This window comes from Papilio machaon, chromosome 1 (assembly GCF_912999745.1).
Source record: "Papilio machaon chromosome 1, ilPapMach1.1, whole genome shotgun sequence".
NCBI classification, from domain to species: Eukaryota; Metazoa; Arthropoda; class Insecta; order Lepidoptera; family Papilionidae; genus Papilio; species Papilio machaon.
Genome location: NC_059986.1, coordinates 5,077,440 through 5,096,689, shown reverse-complemented (window position 1 = coordinate 5,096,689; position 19,250 = coordinate 5,077,440). Strand labels below are relative to the sequence as shown.

General features: G+C 33.7%; 1 protein-coding gene across 1 annotated transcript; it reads left to right on the top strand.

The window, feature by feature from the left end:
• Positions 1–223: 223 nt before the first annotated feature.
• On the top strand, positions 224–17,648 carry LOC106710682. Its single transcript, XM_014502808.2, has 9 exons — positions 224–1,541; positions 2,712–2,865; positions 3,975–4,203; positions 8,761–8,857; positions 10,894–11,026; positions 12,663–12,880; positions 16,326–16,587; positions 16,866–16,941; positions 17,324–17,648. The coding sequence occupies exons 1-9, from the start codon at positions 243–245 to the stop codon at positions 17,553–17,555; spliced, it is 2,700 nt and encodes an 899-aa protein (XP_014358294.2). The 5' UTR covers positions 224–242; the 3' UTR covers positions 17,556–17,648.
• Positions 17,649–19,250: the final 1,602 nt, after the last annotated feature.

Below are 19,250 nucleotides of genomic sequence, written 5' to 3'. Positions count from 1 at the left end.
ACGTTCAAAAATACTTGTCTCCTGAGATGATTACATAAGAAATTCACGATATTCATTTAGGTATATGTTTAAATAAACTTATTTGTGAGAAAACCCTCTAATTAGAAATAGCTTTTTAATATTTAAACAAGTGAATATGTTTGTACAAACATATTAAGCCACGTGAATATAATTATTACTGTTATAATTCGAGTAAACTACTGTTTATTTAACAGGATTAAATTATAAGACAACGCAACAAAATGATTCAAGTGGATAACTTCAAGCGGTCGTCACCGTCACCCTCGCGATGTTCAGTGCGGAGCGACAGTCGCGTGTTTCGGCAGCCGCGCGTCATACAAGTGAACCGCGACGCCGCCACCATGATGGACGACGAAGCCAACGCCGTTGAGGGGCCAAGCAGCTCAGAAGATACCGGCCTCACACCCAAATGGGACTCCCGGTTAGGTCATCACGGTACACAGTTCCGTTCGCGCACCTTTAGTGACGGATTCATCAGAAACACTAGTCTCGAACTCCTTCTCGGCGTGGAATGTGAGGCGTGCCTTGCACTAGCGGCTCAACGACAATGTTTCAATAAGCAAATGTCGGAACATGAATTTGATTTAGTTTGTAACTGTAACGTACAACAAAACAACTATCTGAATTGCCGTCGAGATGTAGTAAAGCAAAGAGGACACACACTAAACATCTATGATTTAGAAAGAATTAAAAGAGACACAGGACGCAGCCACCTCGCAAGCGGCTCGCACCGCAGTTTGGACAGGAAGCATAGCAAAACCCGCACCATCGGTGTATCTAATTACATTTCGAAGCAACTCATAGCCTATGATCAAACTAATACATTAATGCAGAAACTAAAAAGAAAGTTATCCAATTTGAAAAAAATAGGGGGCGAGGCAATTACAAAGAAACATCAAAACGCGGTCCAACTGGCCGAGATAACGTCGGCCTCGTCGAGCTCTCTCAAGAAACTATCCATGTTGTCTCTCGTTGAGAAGTCGCAACGTAAAAGTACCAGTCAAAGCGGAACGTTTTCATCTTCAAGTATGCAATCGAAGGATGATCAAAAAAACTTTACAACTTACGCAAACTTTTCCTCGAATGTGGATCAATGTTTTGACAGATTGAGAGATTACAACGACAGCGCTGAAACTAGTTCTAGTGGACATAAAGTTGTGAAACTTAAGAAGTTTGATTTAAATAACGATATTGTATCGAGACAATCTCCTGTTAGAGAGGTGAAGAAATTCTCTACTCTAGATAATCGTAGTAGATGCAGGAGTATAAGAAGACAGATGTCTTATAACGATTTTGCAAGTGAACGGTTTAGGGACAGAGTCACAGCGGATTCGTGGTCGAGGGACGATAACGTGTTTGACTCCAGAAGTGCTAGTAACGACGTAATTATAAATGACGATGGCCAGTCTTTTGTGAGCATCGACAGGAGCTGCAGGAATGTGCCGCGGCCTGTGCAGGCGCAATGCACGTGTAACTCCGGCCGGGAAAATAGGATTCCTTCGATATTTTACGACACGCACGTAAGTTGAATGAATGCTTTACTATGCATTTTTATACTAGATTTTAAAAATGTAGTACTAATTTGTCTGGGACATATATCGCATAAATAAATAAATAAGTTATTACTCCAACTATATATGTAATTTGATAATGTTCGTAAAGAAGCGATTTAAGTTAATGAGTGATTCTTAAATAAATTTAAATATAACTTAATAGAATTTATTGTAAATCGGATATAACCTTCCTCGTTTCTCTTGGTAATTGCTTAATTTATATTTTGAAGAAGTGATAAATAATAATTTTTAAATTCATAATTATTGAATGATATAATTTTAAAGAACCCAATGTGCTGTGTGTTGCGCACAATATTTTAAAATAATATAATCTTTCTGAAAATCTACAGAGGCTTAAAAAGTTTCATTTATATTGCGACTAATTGTTATTCCTTTGACTTTCATTTCACAATACGCTGGATTATAAGCCTGCCAAAATATTAGCCAAGTACTTCGTGTCCCTTTTCTTGTTTACGTATTATTCATAACGTATATAAGCACCTAAAAGCGTATAAAATTCCATTGTATTGTCTGTACAGAGAATAACGAAAACTTTATAACCCTACAATATTATTCGCTGTCACACAAGTGAATAATGTACATACGTGGCAGATTCGAAGTAATCGTAAAAACATCGTGAAGAAGATATAAATTATATTATATTATAAAACAGAGCTTAAAATAAACATCATTTAATTTAATTTATTATTCCCTTAAGAAATTGTAAGCAAGAGAGTTAATCAATGCGGTCTTTGATCGACAAGAAAGATTGATACCGCGAACATATAACTGAAAAGGGTTCGAGTATTTAAATATTGAAAAGAGAATCCTCGGAAATCCAATACATACATTAAAGATGACTCTTTTCTCTTCGAGTCACAGATTGCGTCTTTAACAAAATCGGGATTTAAATTTACTTTTACATTTTTATAAGCACTCACACTCGTCGAGTGCTCTTACATCTTTTTTCAAACATGTTGAATACCGAGCAGAGTGAGTGTTTAACATTTTAGAATTAACCTGATAGAATATTCATAGTGTTCACTTAGCTGGTAATTACTTTATATGGTAGTTATTTTAAAGTAGTTAACCCTTCTACTGCTGAATGGGAAATATTAATGAGTTGAAACATTGCAGGGGAAAAAACGTACGATACCCGCTCCGGACGTGACGGAGCGTGGACAGAACGGACGGGGCACAGCGTGCGTCGCCTGCAAGGCGGGCCAGTGGTTGCCTACCGGGACCACTTCGACAACAAGCCACAGCTCAACAACCACTGCCAACTCTTCACGTTAGTCAACACATATTTAATTTTTGGATATAAATGCCCGTTAATTAAAAATCGCCTATTCACTATCACACCTAATATAGTTTTAACAATCTTAAATACACATAAGAGAAAATTTAATGAAGTTCAGGATAGCGAAAATGAAACATGTAATCGGGCTGTTGGTAAGTTTGATTACTTGACTTTGTGACAATTACTTTTATGAACTTATATCTCATTAATAAGAATCAGTGGCGTGCGTTAATTTCCGAGTAAATACGCACTAATTTATGTCTACGTTACGGTTTATAAGCACTCAGTCAATCCACAAACCTCGCTTCGAAATTAGCAAATTGCGAGACTAATAAGTATTAACATAATCACGTTGTGTTAGATCAACGATATAATGAACCAAGGGGATATTTGTGGTGGTGACTTATGGATTATAATGGAATTTAACCAACTATTTTTACTGATTTATATTATTTTGAATCATTTATATTAGAGTAATATTACACGAATAAAATATGCAACCATATAGATATGAAGCCAATTTTCTTCGTTTTCAAATTATACCATATTTTATATTTATTGTTGACAAAAAAGATTCGTTCCAGCAACGGTGATTTCGTCATATGTTAAAAGCTGTTAAAACAAAAAAAAACTACTGTCAAGGAGACGGCAGTTTTTATTAGTTAAATATGAAATTTTCTAACAATCAATAACTTTTCCTCTGCTTATTCGTGACCTTTTGTACCTACTCAAAATTTATTTTAAATAAAAAACAAAACGAAATGGTATATGTAGAAACTATGCGAGTAAACTTTTCATATAAAATAGCGCAAACAAAAAATAACATTTCAATGTTGAACTAATCGTCAAATATGTTTTTTAAATATTTGCAAAATAATGTTATGGTGAATTTAAGTGCATCGATTTATTTTTTCTGAGTATATTTCGTTAACTTTCAAAAAAATTACTATATTAACCAAGTTATAACACAAACATGGTTTCAAAACATGTTTAACCGTGGTTTTCTGAGACTTTTGGTCCCCGTTTAAAAACTATTGTTATCTCCGATTTGTCAAAGATAAAGTACGCTTTAACAAGATATAACGTGTTGTTATAATCAGGGTTCTCAGTGTGGCATCGTCGTTGGTGCTGTGTGGCGATACTGGTGCTGGTGGCGGGCACGGCGTGCGTGGCGGGGCCGTTAGCGTTACGGACCGCACCGGGGGCTCCCCTGCACGAGAGACTGCGCCTCGCCGAGCGCCTACTCCACGACACCCCGCTTATTGACGGCCATAACGACTTGCCTTGGAACATACGAAAGTTTCTACATAATCGAATCAAAGACTTCAGGTATATTTGTTTTTTTAAGTATATTAAAAGAAATCAAAAGAATCAAAGGATAATTTGCATACAAATCTATAAAAGTCGTAAACATTGCAATGTATTCTTCGTATTAAATGAAGAAAAGGAAAGCTCAATAATACACATACTGACTTAGTATTTTATTCACTATTAACTACTATTCTATACTCTCTATGACAAAAATCAAATAAAATTGAAAATAAAACGAGAATTTAAATAGTGATAATTCTACCTTAATATTTATATTTAAAGGACAAAGAAATCGCTATGTAATTTTCTATTAACGCCTCACTATTACTTGAGAATTTCTTAGCTTCATTTGCGGCTTTTGTCATTTCTACAATCTACTATGCAAATAGTCGTTAATTTCTTATAGTTAAATCCAATAAAACAGTATTTTGACGTATATTTAATAACTTAGGAATTGCTTTTTAGGGCCGAGTTTAAAATTGCATTTATTATTGTGAGTGGATTCGCCGATTTGCATGTTCATATCATTTACCACAGCAAAAACCTACTTTATAATAATAATAATAATAATAATAAGACATTTAATCCGTTCAAAGACATTACAACACTTATAATACAATTAAAACATTAAAAGAAAATAAAACCTAAAGATCACTAATATAATTAAAACTAAGAACACGAAAAGTAATGTACATAAAAAAAATAAAAATAATAATAAACAAATTATAACTAAGCGTTGCAATGCAGAACAGATAGGGCCTTTGCTCAGCTGTACGTTTCTTTGCCATGGGGGCAGAAACACTGATATTTTTAAAATATCAGTGTTCTTTGGTGTTTCTTTTACAACATACAAAGTATCTCGTTTAACAATCAAATCGATTCCTTAGAGTATTTGTTATCTAATTGTAGCCTTATTCGTTAGCCCCTTAAGTATAAGTTAGGTTTTATTGTAATATAAGCTTGATTTCCTAATTAACTTTACATTAACATTATGTTTCCTTTATAATAATATTGTTAGATATAAGGAGGTCGCATTAAACAACTTATCTCCGCGCCGAACACATAAAATTCCATCATCAAATGTGCGGACATATCAACCAGACACATAAATCATGACAAAGATATTTGAGATGGCAATATTCTTACAAATTACTTCGATCTGTCATTAAATACTGAACATTTCATTTTCTCATTTTGTAATATTAAACAATAAACACATAGGTAAGATTGATTCAAAATTATACAGTTTAGACGAGAACTCGTAAAGTACCTATTTTATTATTTAAAAAAAAATAACTATAAACAACAGTACTATACCTCTATAACCTTTATTTTTTATTTTTGACTTTATTTTTTTATATGTCACATTATCTAACTAAGCGGTAAATAAAAGTGTTTATACATATATTTGTCCTATGCGTTCCTAAACTAATGGACTGGACACGTTTTAATAAAACTGTTGAATGTTCCTAAGACGGCATAGGTCCTAAAAGATAAAAAGAATCTTTCGTTTTTTAGTGAAATTTTACTTGCATACTGCATTATTTTCTCATTATATAGATATTTTACGTCATTTTGACTTTGTTATTGCAACAAAGTTAAAATGACGCTCTAGCCATGGTCGTTGATACGAAAAACGGGTTAAGCAATTTTTTTTCATATCCGTTCTAGGCATTTTAAAATATCTAGTGTCGAGTTTGAATTTCAAACCAATTAGCTGTGAATCGATTTTCATGCAATGAAAAACTGTTCAGTTTTTATTTTTTTATATAACGTTAAATAACAAAACAACGTCCAATCAATTTTACAAATGCATGATGGTTTCTTTGCAGTTAAATTGTTTAAACTTTCGTGAGTTTATAAACTAAATATATCAGCGTCACTCACGTACACATAATCCGGTGTCGGCGTCGACTAGTTTAGAACATTTTGGTGCCCTTATTCTTAGTGAGTGAGTGAGTTAGGCTGAGTCACAATGAGAGATTGGCCGCGATTGCGAAAAAATTCCAGTCTCACGCACCCAGGACCCCGGCGGGCTTGAAACTAGTCGGTGGGGACTGATCTCTGTATGAAGCAAATCGTCATCCCTCTCATTATATTTGACAAAACAGAGATGTATTTTAAACAAGATTTTGGTGTCAGAAACCCAAGATAATTGTAGACACTTTTATTCATCTGCAGTGTTAGTAAGTAGCACCTATATTAAAAAAAAGTTGATTTTTCGAGGGATGTAAACCTTAAACTTTTAGCTACTTACTTAGATTTGTATGCAATTACAACACAACGAAGCAGAATATAAATAAATTATAGCAAGGTAAATATTGATAGGAATCTTGCTCTGGCAAGATTGTTACACTGTACAAGCGTTCACAAGACACCCTACTAGTATTATCATAACCAACTAATGGCTTATGCTTTCTTACATATATTATTATTTCACAATTTTTTCACGCAGTGTACAAATAAATATAAAATGTTCATTTAATCAGTACACCGCAAGATTCCGTAGACCACTTTGACTCCGCCAATTTTTTTTTAAATACATTCCAAGTTTCTTTCTCATCATTTTAAACGCATGTTAAGACGTATGCTCTAGAGATTTAAATTTTGGCTTTGCTTATTTTAGTTTTGAAAACAAGGTTGTGCACTTATGTGTGTTTTATTAAAATGAAATACGCTAAAAAATGTACTCCCTGAGTATATCGCGTTTTGTGTCAAAAATATTAACATAAAGTAGTTTTTTATATGTTCTAACATTTGTTAAGACGCAATAACAGTACACGAGTTCTGTCTGCGATCTTTGCTACGTAAACAATTATTTTAAGTGGCAGCCCTACGTGCGCACAGACGACAGCTGTCCCTCCTTTTTAATGATAAAACTCATGATGAATATAATAAATGAACCATAAAAAATACTGATAATAAAAACTGAATTTACAATTTCTTCAAAATACAGTTTTTCTAACAAAATCGAACGAAAGAACGACAAATCACTGGTAAATCTAAAGCAAACAGCCAAATTATAATATTTAAGTGGAAAATTTAAAGTCTGCGGAACTTCGCGATTGGATAAAGGTTTGTCTACAAGGAAATTTAACCTTATTAAATATTTTTTTTTAGATAGAAAATATTTTGCCTATAAGAAAAATATATAAACCTAAGGCTATTGATGCGAACAAAGATTGTAAAAGATTTACTAACGATGCCAGAGATTAATTCAAAATAAATTGCTAACAAAACAAAAGAAGGGTACACTAAAATCTAAAACAATCCAACATCTATCTTATTAAGAAAATTATTTACAGTGTATTAAAAATTATACAACAATGCAAGTCATTCTGCTAGAATTGGTATAGGACGAGAGAGTACGCTGCATCAAAAAATTACAAATGAGTTGCGACGCGTGACACACATGCAGCGCTCTCAGAGCGCAAGGAGCCCTTTATCATGCCGCTAGTTGCCAGCCGCGTATCCTCGGGCGGGTTTATGCGCAGCTTAGCACGACAACATCGAACATCAAGTGAAACAAAATGGAAATGTAATGCAATCTATGTTTTTATTTTGAAGTACCAACTACATACATGTAATAACAATTGGATATTTTTGCAAACTTTCGTGGTTTTTAGTCGCATGTACATAGTATGTAAGAAACTATTTTTTGGCCACAATTGGGTTCAAAAAGCCACGATAATCAAAGTTTACGTTATCAATTGCTTTGAATACATTCTGCATTAAAATATTTATGTGATGTTTCAAGTCAAGCGTGAACATTGAAACGCTCCTTTTCTTGAAACGTTTTCGCTTAACTAGAAAATTCAATAATACTTGAGAAAACGTAAGAAAAGCTTTATATTTATGCATAACATTGTATGTATTAATAATATATGCCTAGTACAGATCCAAGCATAGATTTTCTTTTAGAACATGAGAGGTCGCAACCTTTTCATTGCTTTGATCTCATCTAATGTCACGCTGTTTTACGGTGTTTTAGATGTTATCAATAACAGTTAGAGGAAAATAAATTGTACATATAAAAGCTCAGTTAAGTGATTTTCACAATTTATTTAGAAATAATGACGTCAAAGGTATTTCTATTAAACAATAAATTGATTAACTACTCTGTGAAAGCAATAATAACTTAGCAAATGTAGCCATCTACATCAAATGATTTCTTTTATGTGTAAGTGGATAAAAATATTAATTTCTCTAATGTTTCTTCCCTTTCTTATAAGAAGTAGGCAGAGATTGCAATCAGGAATTATCTTTTAAGACCTTAAGGATCCATGAATATTTTGTCTGTTGTAGACGCCGCGTAGGCGAAAAAAAATATTAAAGCTATTATAGCTTGTGATATATTAATTACTAACAACCGCAATCAAAGCCTTTAAATATTCATTAAGTGCGTCGCTAAATGTAGATTTAGTACGAAGTATCTACACTTGGAGTCTGCTTAAGTAACCAGGATAAACCTACACCTAGGATGGTCCTTCGAAACCATTCAACGAGTGTGGCAGACGTTCGGTCACATTCGTTTGAAATACATATTGCGTTTATTAAATTTTTCATTTTATCCAGGTTCGATGAGGATCTACGAACTATAGCACCGTGGGCTACGAGTTCTTGGAGTCACACGGATCTGCCGCGACTCAAACAAGGAAGAATTGCTGCACAAGTGAGCATTTACAACCTCTCCTTGTTATGAGACAATTGCTTACTTCAAATACACAATAGATTAAGCTCCTGTGGCCGCTGAACTGGCAAAAGTGAGAGCATTTTAGTGATATTTAAAAAAACTACCTTTAGACTTTCCATTCTATTGATGTAATTATAGAATACTTACATAATGCTCCGAAATGCGTTGGTGTTTCTATTTTAATTTTTTCATTATAGTAAGGTTTTACGTTTAACCTTACGTTTCCCACGTTTAAAGGTTTAAACTTAAAATGTTTTAAATTTTACACAAGAACGCATTTTAGTTTGGTGTCGACAGGTTGAAATACAAAATTGATTGAGCTATTCTTTTGCCTTTTGCAGTTGAAAAGCTACTTAAGATACAGGCTTTTAAAAAGTTGCTATTCACAAATCTCGAATAAATATTTTATTTAATTTATTGCTTCTAAATATTGTTTGACATTAATTGAATTAATAATTATTCCTCAAATTATTGATAAATATAATAAAAAAAAATTCATATTATAAAACTTAAAAAAATATATAATCATACAATTGATTTATTTTGTCAATTACTTTATTTCACTTTTTCTCACATTTAACTCATACCATCTTATATATATAAAAGAAAGTCGTGTTAGTTACACTATTTATAACTCAAGAACGGCTGAATCGATTTGACTGAAAATTGGTGGGCAGGTAGCTTAGAACCAGGAAACGGACATAGGATAATTTTTACCCCGTTTTTTTTTTTTTTTTTATTCCGCGCGGACGGAGTCGCGGGTAAAAGCTAGTTTATAATAAAAAAATACATGCCGAGACGGCGAGATAAGATGTTACAATCGTTTTACAAAGTCATTCATGAGCCATGTTTGTGTGTATGGATGTTTTCATCTCTTCAAAATAAAATAGGCTGTTGATAATAAAATTTTACGTTTGATTTAACATAAATTAGTATACAAAGTACTGCATTGAAAGCATTAATAATGAAAATCAATGACCTAATAAATTCGGCTTTCATGTTTCATTGGTAACCTGGTCATGATATTTTGAAATGAATTTATGACAAATCTAAAATTATTTTTATATTTCAACATCATAATATATCCAATCTAAATTTTTAACAATAAAAGTTATTTTGATTATAAGAACTGCTTGTTCTATAAAGTTTTTGACTCAGAAGAACGATTATGTTGTTCGCCGAAATAAGCAGTCATTAATTTCACATTTATGACTTTGTAATAACAAACGCTTATTTTAACTTAAAGTAGACTCAAAATGTTGCTGTATTTAGTACCTATTCATTTCATGAATTCGTTAAAATATAGACGAAGATAAAAAGCCTTATTATGTTTAGACGAAAATAGAATAACATTTTTTAAGTGATATTCTAAGAACTTATACGCCCTGGGAACGCCCTCAGAATAATAATAGACTATAAGATTTTTGTTATAATACACCTACCGAATACTCTTGTTAAATTTTTCTTTAACATCGGAAATGTTCTAACCAACAAAATAATACAAGCAAAGTCAAACATGCTGAATACATGATAATTTCAACCTTCATGCGCAAACATTGTTCTACAATTTTAAATGGAAAATTAAAAAACAGTCAGTCGTTAACCAGGAGAGCTCACGTTTTCTATTACATACGTGTCGTTGCATCCGATGAAAGCGAATTTCATATTCTGAGTGCGGACTGTTGCAGCCCGTGCGTACTATTTAATCGTGTATGTCAAAGCAATGCTGTCATATACGAACAAGTTATTTATGAAGCGAACGCCATTGTCTATTACTCGTATAATGCCAGTTTGGCAGAAATTACAATAAAAACTTGTTTTTTCAGAACTTTACAGTTAGTTGCCTAGAACCAATAAGCGCCTTTTCTTACGACAGTATCCGCGCGCGACTGTAATTTTGTAAATATATCAGTCGTCAGAGGCAAATAGTACACGCAAATACATATAGCAGCCGCGGGCCAGAGTAAATTAAAGACCTAAATTGTTAAGACTACAATGAAATGTTCTGTCATCAGTTTTGGGCAGCATACGTGCCATGCGACGCACAGCACCGGGACGCCGTGCAGCTTACCTTTGAGCAGATAGACCTAATACAGAGGCTCACCGACAAGTACCATCCGCAACTCACGCTCTGCACATCTGCTGACGGTAAGCGATTAGCGATAGCGAGTTTCACATCATTAACATCATCTTCATATGCCATGGAAATCTCAACGATATGTCACCTAAATAAACATCTATATATATAAAAGAAAGTTGTGTTAGTTACACCATTTATAACTCAAGAACGGCTGAATCGATTTGACTGAAAATTGGTGGGCAGGTAGCTTAGAACCAGGAAACGGACATAGGATAATTTTTACCCCGTTTTCTTTTCTTTGTTTTTTTATTCCGCGCGGACGGAGTCGCGGGAAAAAGCTAGTGGTAAATAAATCAACAAAACAAAACATTGTAACTTCAATTATAATTCTTAAGTTTTAATTTTTTTATAAAAAAACTATGTTATGTTTCTGAATCTACTTTTTGTAAATATATTATTGAAAAAGTTCTATTACTTTATTAGATAAATTTAAATAGAAAATGATTTGTGTAAGCAAACATGTATGTATGAAGTAGTAATAAATTTAAAGTAGTATTTTATAAAGTTTCCTGCAAGAGCTCATCTTCTTTTAACAATGTTGTTGATTAATTGCACGTTGATTTAGACGCAAAAGCAATTTACAAAGTAATCCTGCTTGTAACATAGTTAACTGTGCATTATACGGTTTTCTTTGTGGAAAGTTACGGAAAGAACGAGAAAAAACACTTAATAGTTAACTTAACTTAACAAAAACCTTTTGAAGTATTTTTAGTTTACTCATATTTATATAGGACGTTAGTCAGAAAGAGTCAAAAAAGACTCCACTCATTGGTCAAAAAGGAAAATCTTGATAGTGGTCTCCGAATATAAATTTAATCGAACATCGATTGTGACCGCTAGTTGAACTTTTTACCTCTCAGCTACCTCCCCTCAATTTACATACTATTAAGTATTTGTTTTAAATTCATAAAACTTCCTCACAAAAAGCCAGGGGCTCTGTAATTGTAAGGCAAGTCATGAACAGGGCTTTACTTTTTTTAGCGTCGCGTCGCTTCGTCCTATGTAAGCGTTAAGACAAACTTCTTTAATTTTGCATGGGGAGTAAAAAAAACAAATGGGATTTATGGAAGCAAACGACAGCCGTAATGAATTAACCCTTTTTTATTTATGAATTTAATTAGTTGACGGCCAGTGGCAAAGTTGTGGGATAGCAGTAAACGGCGAGGGAAGCCCGGGGCAACCCCGGTCGCACACCACGGACCCCGCACGGCCCACTGCTAACTAATTATTTTCATAATAGGTCACTAACCTATTCCCCGGACACGCTTATAAATTTCAAATCACAAAGTTATATACAGACCCTCTTTATCTCTGATGAAGCAAAGTTTATTTGTCTATATTTTATGAATTTTAACAATAATTAAGCTTGCTTGTTTTTATTAATCTTAATTTGGTTTTGTTTACAATGTACTCGTATTTATCCATACAACAAGAGTTGCCAAATATCGAGAAAAATCTAATAGTTCGAAAGTTTATATCAAAATATTACGTATTGTGAAACAAAAATGAACGTTAAAATTAATAACAAAAATCTTGTTTCAATGACTTTTACATATTTATAAAAAAACAATTCACTTTTTAGGTGTGATTTTTTACTACAAATAATTAGATTGTACATGAATTTTAAACTAAGATTTCTTACAGACATAATGACAGCGCATGCGAACCATCGTCTCTGTTCGCTAGTGGGAGTGGAAGGTGGGCACGCTATCGGGGGTTCTCTCGGTGTGCTTCGAACCCTGTACCAAGTAGGCGTGCGCTACCTTACGCTGACGTCCACCTGCGATACTCCATGGGCGGAGTGCGCCTCTGCCGACCGCGCTGATCCCACACAAAGAGGTGGACTTACTCCCTTTGGCAAAGTGAGTAATGTGCCGTAAAATTCGCTTCAGCTGCAATTGAATTACTGTTGGCATAACACAATTTACTTTGTTTACGTATCTGTATTAGTGGAGTTATACTTTTATTTGCGTTTTATTATTTTAGATTATAGGTGTTGTATCAGTGTTACTTAAGGTGTTATCGTCATAATAAACAACTATCTATGTTCCATTCTAATTATTAATTTTCTTAGTATTTTATACGATACAAATTAATATTTTTAACAGTCGTTCGAAAACCACTTTGGAAGTATTTAAGACACTGTTATAGGTTTTAGGTTCACTTAATTTTGTCTTCAACAGTATTCTCGTACTTGTTCATTTTATAATAAAGTAAAGGAAAGTTGTATCCATTTTATAATAAGTAAATACTGCACATAAAGTGATCGCTTCCAACTCATACTTTTGTAGGAACAATTTATCGGAAACCTGACTATAAAACGACAACGTTATAGTAGATAAATGAAGTTTAGATCCTATGTAACGAGTGTACGTTCCGATATAATGGCAGCCATGTCATATAAATCAATAGTGTTGCAGCCATTGCAAGAAATATCAAAGTATATACTAAAAAGAAAATCGTAAATATTGAGACGTCTAGCGGAGTGAGTGCACATAATCATAAACATCCTGTGGCATCGCAATATCTCGCTTTGTACCGACTCAGGCTCTTGCAGCTCTTTGTTTCACGTGCAACGATACTTTCAGTACGTTCTCTATTGTTCGAACCACTCTCACTATAATGTTAAAGCAAAAATCACTTTTCAACAATTACTTACAACGTTTGAAAATAATTGGAGCACTTTCGAAGTGAACAATACTTTCTTATTCAATACGCTTAATGGCGGATATAATAAATTTAAAAGTTATTAGAGTAATTAAAGACATTAATCGCTGTATTCATGATTTAATGAGTTTTACTTTACATTGCGCTCAGACAAACGCCTCGCCTCGCCGGTAAACTTGGAATGATTAATGCGGTACGAACCGCCTCCTCTTTGATGCCAGCAAATACTGATTTCGATTTGTAACAATATTTTAATATAAGTTCAATCCGAAATCGGAATAGGTATTAAATACAGTGAAACGTTTGCGAATCTTACACATCGCATTGCACGTATTTTTTTAATAATACAAGGTGGCAAAAGAGCAAGCGGCCACATGAATTCGCCGAAATGGCGAAGAGACCGCTGCCCATAGACATTCACAATTGCAGATGCGTTAACTATCCCCAATCGACGAAGGAGGAGACGCACAAAAAGACAATATTTAACCTTCCTATGCATCTCCTCCTCCATCAAATCCACCTCATACCCATACTTTCCTTATAAGAAAAAGGTGGGAAGGGAAAGAGGAGTAAAATTAGGCCTCCGGCACCACACTCATCAGACGAAACGCGGTATTACTTCCACTTCACGCTTATCTTCTGTGTGGTCGTGGTATTTCACCGGGTGAGCCGGCCAATACGTGCAACAGATGTTGTTCTTGCTGGCGTCTACCACTGTTAAAATATAAAATAATAACTTTTGTCCGCGACTTTTTCCGCGCGGAATTCTGAAAGCTTCCCAACAGTGAAAGAACTCTTCAAATCTGTTCAGTAGTTTCGATGTCTATTCAATGCAAATAAACATACAAACAAACAATGAAATCTTTCCTCTTTATAATGTTATTTCATAATCAGTGAACAATTTTATTAATAAAAATTATCAAAAAAACAGTCATTCCAATACATCACCCGGATCTTACCTAACCGTACCTAACTGACATTATTCTGTACCATCTGCAACTTCAACTAAGAATTTCGAAATAAGATCTTACCTCCGCAGAGTAAATGAAAGCGTCCTGTAATTTAATCCTTAATGTCTCACGAACAAGCGTTTAAGCAGTAGTTAATGCACTGACAATTGACATAAACCAGCAGTTTGTACAAATTACACAAACATATATACAAATCCATTTAAGTTCGTATCAGGAAAAAGCATTGCCCTCGAAATAGGATAGACAGAATTCGGAGGCATAAATCTTTCTACAACTTATATCTACTAACACAACATTAAATATAGTAATTTTATGAGAATGATACATACGAATAACACGAATTTACATTTGAATCGAAACGTTTACGTTGGCTCTTGATAAAAATAATAATATTCAAAAATAATAATCAAATATTAATGAACAAACTCTACAAAATACTAGTATAATATGTTTTCTTCTATATTACTTACATGTTATTTTTAATTGTAATGTAAAAAATGATGTATTATTTATTTTTAGAATGGAACATAATGAAACCTTCTCTGTGTTAATCTTTCCTGAAGCAATATTATCTCAAGTAACTCAATTACTAAACTTCTGCATCAAAGACAAAAGGAAAATAGTTTATACACGTTGTGCAAGTAGAAAAAGTCTTAAACTTTGCGACGATATCGCGTTGCGCTTGTTAGAAGAAACTAATGTTCTAGTAATAGCAATTTTAAAAAAAACTTTTCAAAAGTTATTCAAGGCATTTAAAAAAGAGTAAAAATATTTGCACTTGACACTAAAAAATCCAAGACTGTATTTCTATCATTCCTTTGTAATCCAACCACAGTGTTATATTAAATAAATTTATAAATTGATGAAAACCTAATCCATTAATTTAATAGAGAAATTGTTTTAAATTAATACTGAAAACAATGTAAATTGTCTTAAATAAACAGAATTTAAGGGTGAATGTAGCTAAGCTGATTGAAATCTCATCAAGCGTGAATGCTCTGCAGCCATGTCGGTAAATTGAGGCTGGCCAGTGAAAAGTAGCGCGTTAACACCGCACACCGACTCTACTCTACTTAAAATTTATAACATTTAGCGCCCATTACAAAGCTTGCTTTCTCCCACATTTAATTTCGTCTTACTAAATCCCGACCATTTAATTCTACCGCCAATCTCGAGCGTAACATAAAATTTAATTTTTCAGATGAGATCTTTTGAAGACGTCTAAGGTTCTTATAAAAAGAATATTACTTTTATAATTTGAATTTTGATATTAGTATTGTTTTTAAACAATACTTAGGGTACTTACTTAGGGTAGGCTCCGAGCCCCACGTTGGGGACGTATAGTGAGCTGATGATGATTGTTTTTCAATATATTTTTGTAACTAATTTTGAAAAGAGAATTTGACACAGGTTAAAAAAAGTGAAATACTTTTTTTCTAAAGAATGTATAGCGATTGGAATAATGCTAAATCAGAAAATGGCGTTACTTATGTCTCGTAACATTTATGTCTAGGATAAAGCAAAAGGGGAGCAGTTTTTCTCACTTTTACGTTCTTTGACCCTCAGGTTCGTTTTTATTTAAAACTTTCAGTGCCACCGACTAACCCTGCTAGAGTACAGCTACAAAAAAATGTGCCATTGAAAATATTAAGCGACTTATGTGATGCAGGTGATCGTGAAGGAGATGAACCGTCTTGGTATGCTGGTGGATCTGTCCCACGTGTCAGAGCGCACGATGCGTGACGCCTTGGCCGTGTCACGCGCACCCGTTCTCTTCTCGCACTCGTCGGCGCGCGCGCTTTGCAACGTAACACGTAACGTGCCCGACAGCGTACTACGCATGCTCGCCAACAACAAGGGTCTTATCATGGTCAACTTCTACACCTCCTTTCTCACCTGTAGCGAGTCTGCCACCGTGCAAGATGCAATAGGTAAGCTTCCTAAATCCCTTCCGTTACTGATACGGTATGTAAAAATCTCTTATAATTTTTGTACTTTTTACAGATATAAAGTTAACCACTCCTTGTACAGACATTGAGTTTGATTATAAACATAGTCCCCCTTGACATAACCTACGAAACCAATCAAAAAGGATTCAAAAATATATGTCGCAAAAAAAAAAATTACAACGGTACTTTGTATGGATACCGCTACCAACATCGTGCTGAAATGTATCTTCACAAGCGTCACAATAGTTTATTTTTTTCAGCGCATATAAATCACATTCGCAGCATAGCTGGCGTTGACAGCGTAGGCCTGGGCGCTGGTTACGATGGAATTAACTAGTAAGTATGCTTTCAATTTCGATTCCAAATGCATCCATTGCAAATTAAAACGCTATAACAACTACACGCGTGTTTTGTGAAATGCTAGAAGGCTATTTTACGCTCGACTCGCCGGATCGAATACAATTTTACGTAGTCGCTTTAATTAAATGAAAGCGCTTCGTTTAATCCTACAAAAGAGTAACAATAAATCGTATGACGAATTAAAAATACAACTTGAAGAGCGACGTCTTCCCCGGTCTTAAATGCATTATTAGTATTGATTTATTTATTACTCTTTATATTCCATTTAAATAAGGTTACGATTGTTTTAAGATGAATATAATAAAAACTACAGTAGTTAGACTTTGTAAAAATTCATTAAACGTGATTATTCGTGCAGTACGCCGCAAGGTTTAGAAGACGTGTCTTCGTACCCGATGCTGTTTGCGGAGTTAATGGAGGATGGCTGGAGCATAGAGGAGCTGCGGAAGTTGGCCGGACTGAACCTGCTGCGGGTGCTTGCGGCGGCGGAGCGTGTAGCTCGCGACCTTGCCGCCGACCACGTTGCGCCCTACGAGGACACCGCGCCCCGCGCCGCAGACCCGCACAACTGCTCTAGTCAAGATTTATAAAACCTTAAAACAAAGTAGTTGAAGTAACCACACTGACTATACAAGTGTATCCCAAGCTTTAATATTTTACTATACATTTTATTATCGAGTAGATCCCCCTTTTCAAAAAAAATTGTTTGACGTGATTTAATATTAAGATTAAATATTATTATAACTATGATTAAATATTGAAATAAAAAGTTTAAATATTAAACTACATATATAATATTAACATTTTTATGCGATAGGAATGTTTGATAAAAAAATCGATAAATAAATTTCAAATTCGTAATTAACTTTACAAACTGTAACATACAATTAGTAATAATTATTTAAATATAAAGCATATACCCAGCATTAACTGTGCACTAAAATACTTACTGTGCCTCGATGTCATAGAACTTTAAATTTTACACCAGAAAATGTAATATTAACGTTTGTAATTTTAATTGGACAAAATAGAAGCCGCCAACCCTTCCAATACCTTCGAAATCCCTGTTAATCATAGCGATTGTTATAACGTAGGTAATGATTACAATATATAAACTTCTGTGTCTATAATATAAGCAGGATGGATTTATTTGTCCCTGTTATATCTGAAATTACTAAGCCGACATTAGTAAATATCTATAATATAAATCTAAATCATTATATTAATGTTTTAAAATACGTAGGAAAAGTAAAGCAATGACCCATAAATTTAGGAACTTCAAGTTACAGTGAAATGGAAATGTGGACACAACTAAATTTTGTTTTAACTATTATTGGAAATTTCTTTTGTATGCATTCTACAACAGTGCAAAAGCACAATAATGATATTTTAACAGTGGCTTGGTCGTTAACTGTTTTGGCAAACTCCATCGTCCTAGTTTTCACATTCGGTTTTCGGTAAATGAAATACTTGCCGGTACGACGATAATGACGACTATTTTGTCCTATTCTTTGATCACTGTTTAGTTCTTTTTTAGTTTTTTCTAGCTTAGAATTTTCATAAAAAAACCATAATCTAACTGTTATAAACATAATATTTATAAATGAATGAATGTTGTTTTGTTATGCTTTAACAACTTATCAGAGCCTAATTTGCAATTTATTTATTAATTTTGTACTCAAGTAGGTATAGTTTTACAGACGGCATAGAATTTACCCCTAAAAAAACTAAAACGAACGAACCCAAAGTACCCGTTTTTTTTTAAATAATAAATGCTAACAAACAGATATCGTTTCTCATAAATATCAACATAAATAGGAATGTAGACTGTGAGTAGGTTGGTAATAAATGCGTAAGGAAGTGAAGAGATAAGTAAAATGAAAAGATTGATTGTGACGTGCTTGAACCTCATTCACAAGACCACACATAGAAGTAATAACAGTTACTCTGACTGAAACACTTAGTATAAATAGAGTAATATACGTGATAATATGTAGTTACGGTATTACCTCTATTAGCGCCCAGGTCGAGATATCTACGGCGCCCTCTTAAAGGTATTAAAAGGATGGTAATATTTTGTATTTTACAAGTATTCTGACAGTAGAAACTCAGTGTAAGAAAATGTTATCTTCAATTTTTGTACATTTTTATACGCAAACATATTACTTTTACAATGTACTAAGTATGGCACAGTAAGTATTTTTAATAAAAAGAGTAAGATTCCATATTTATTTATCAAATCCCGACATTACAAGAAAGGGCTCTCTTTGTGTTCGAGATTACAT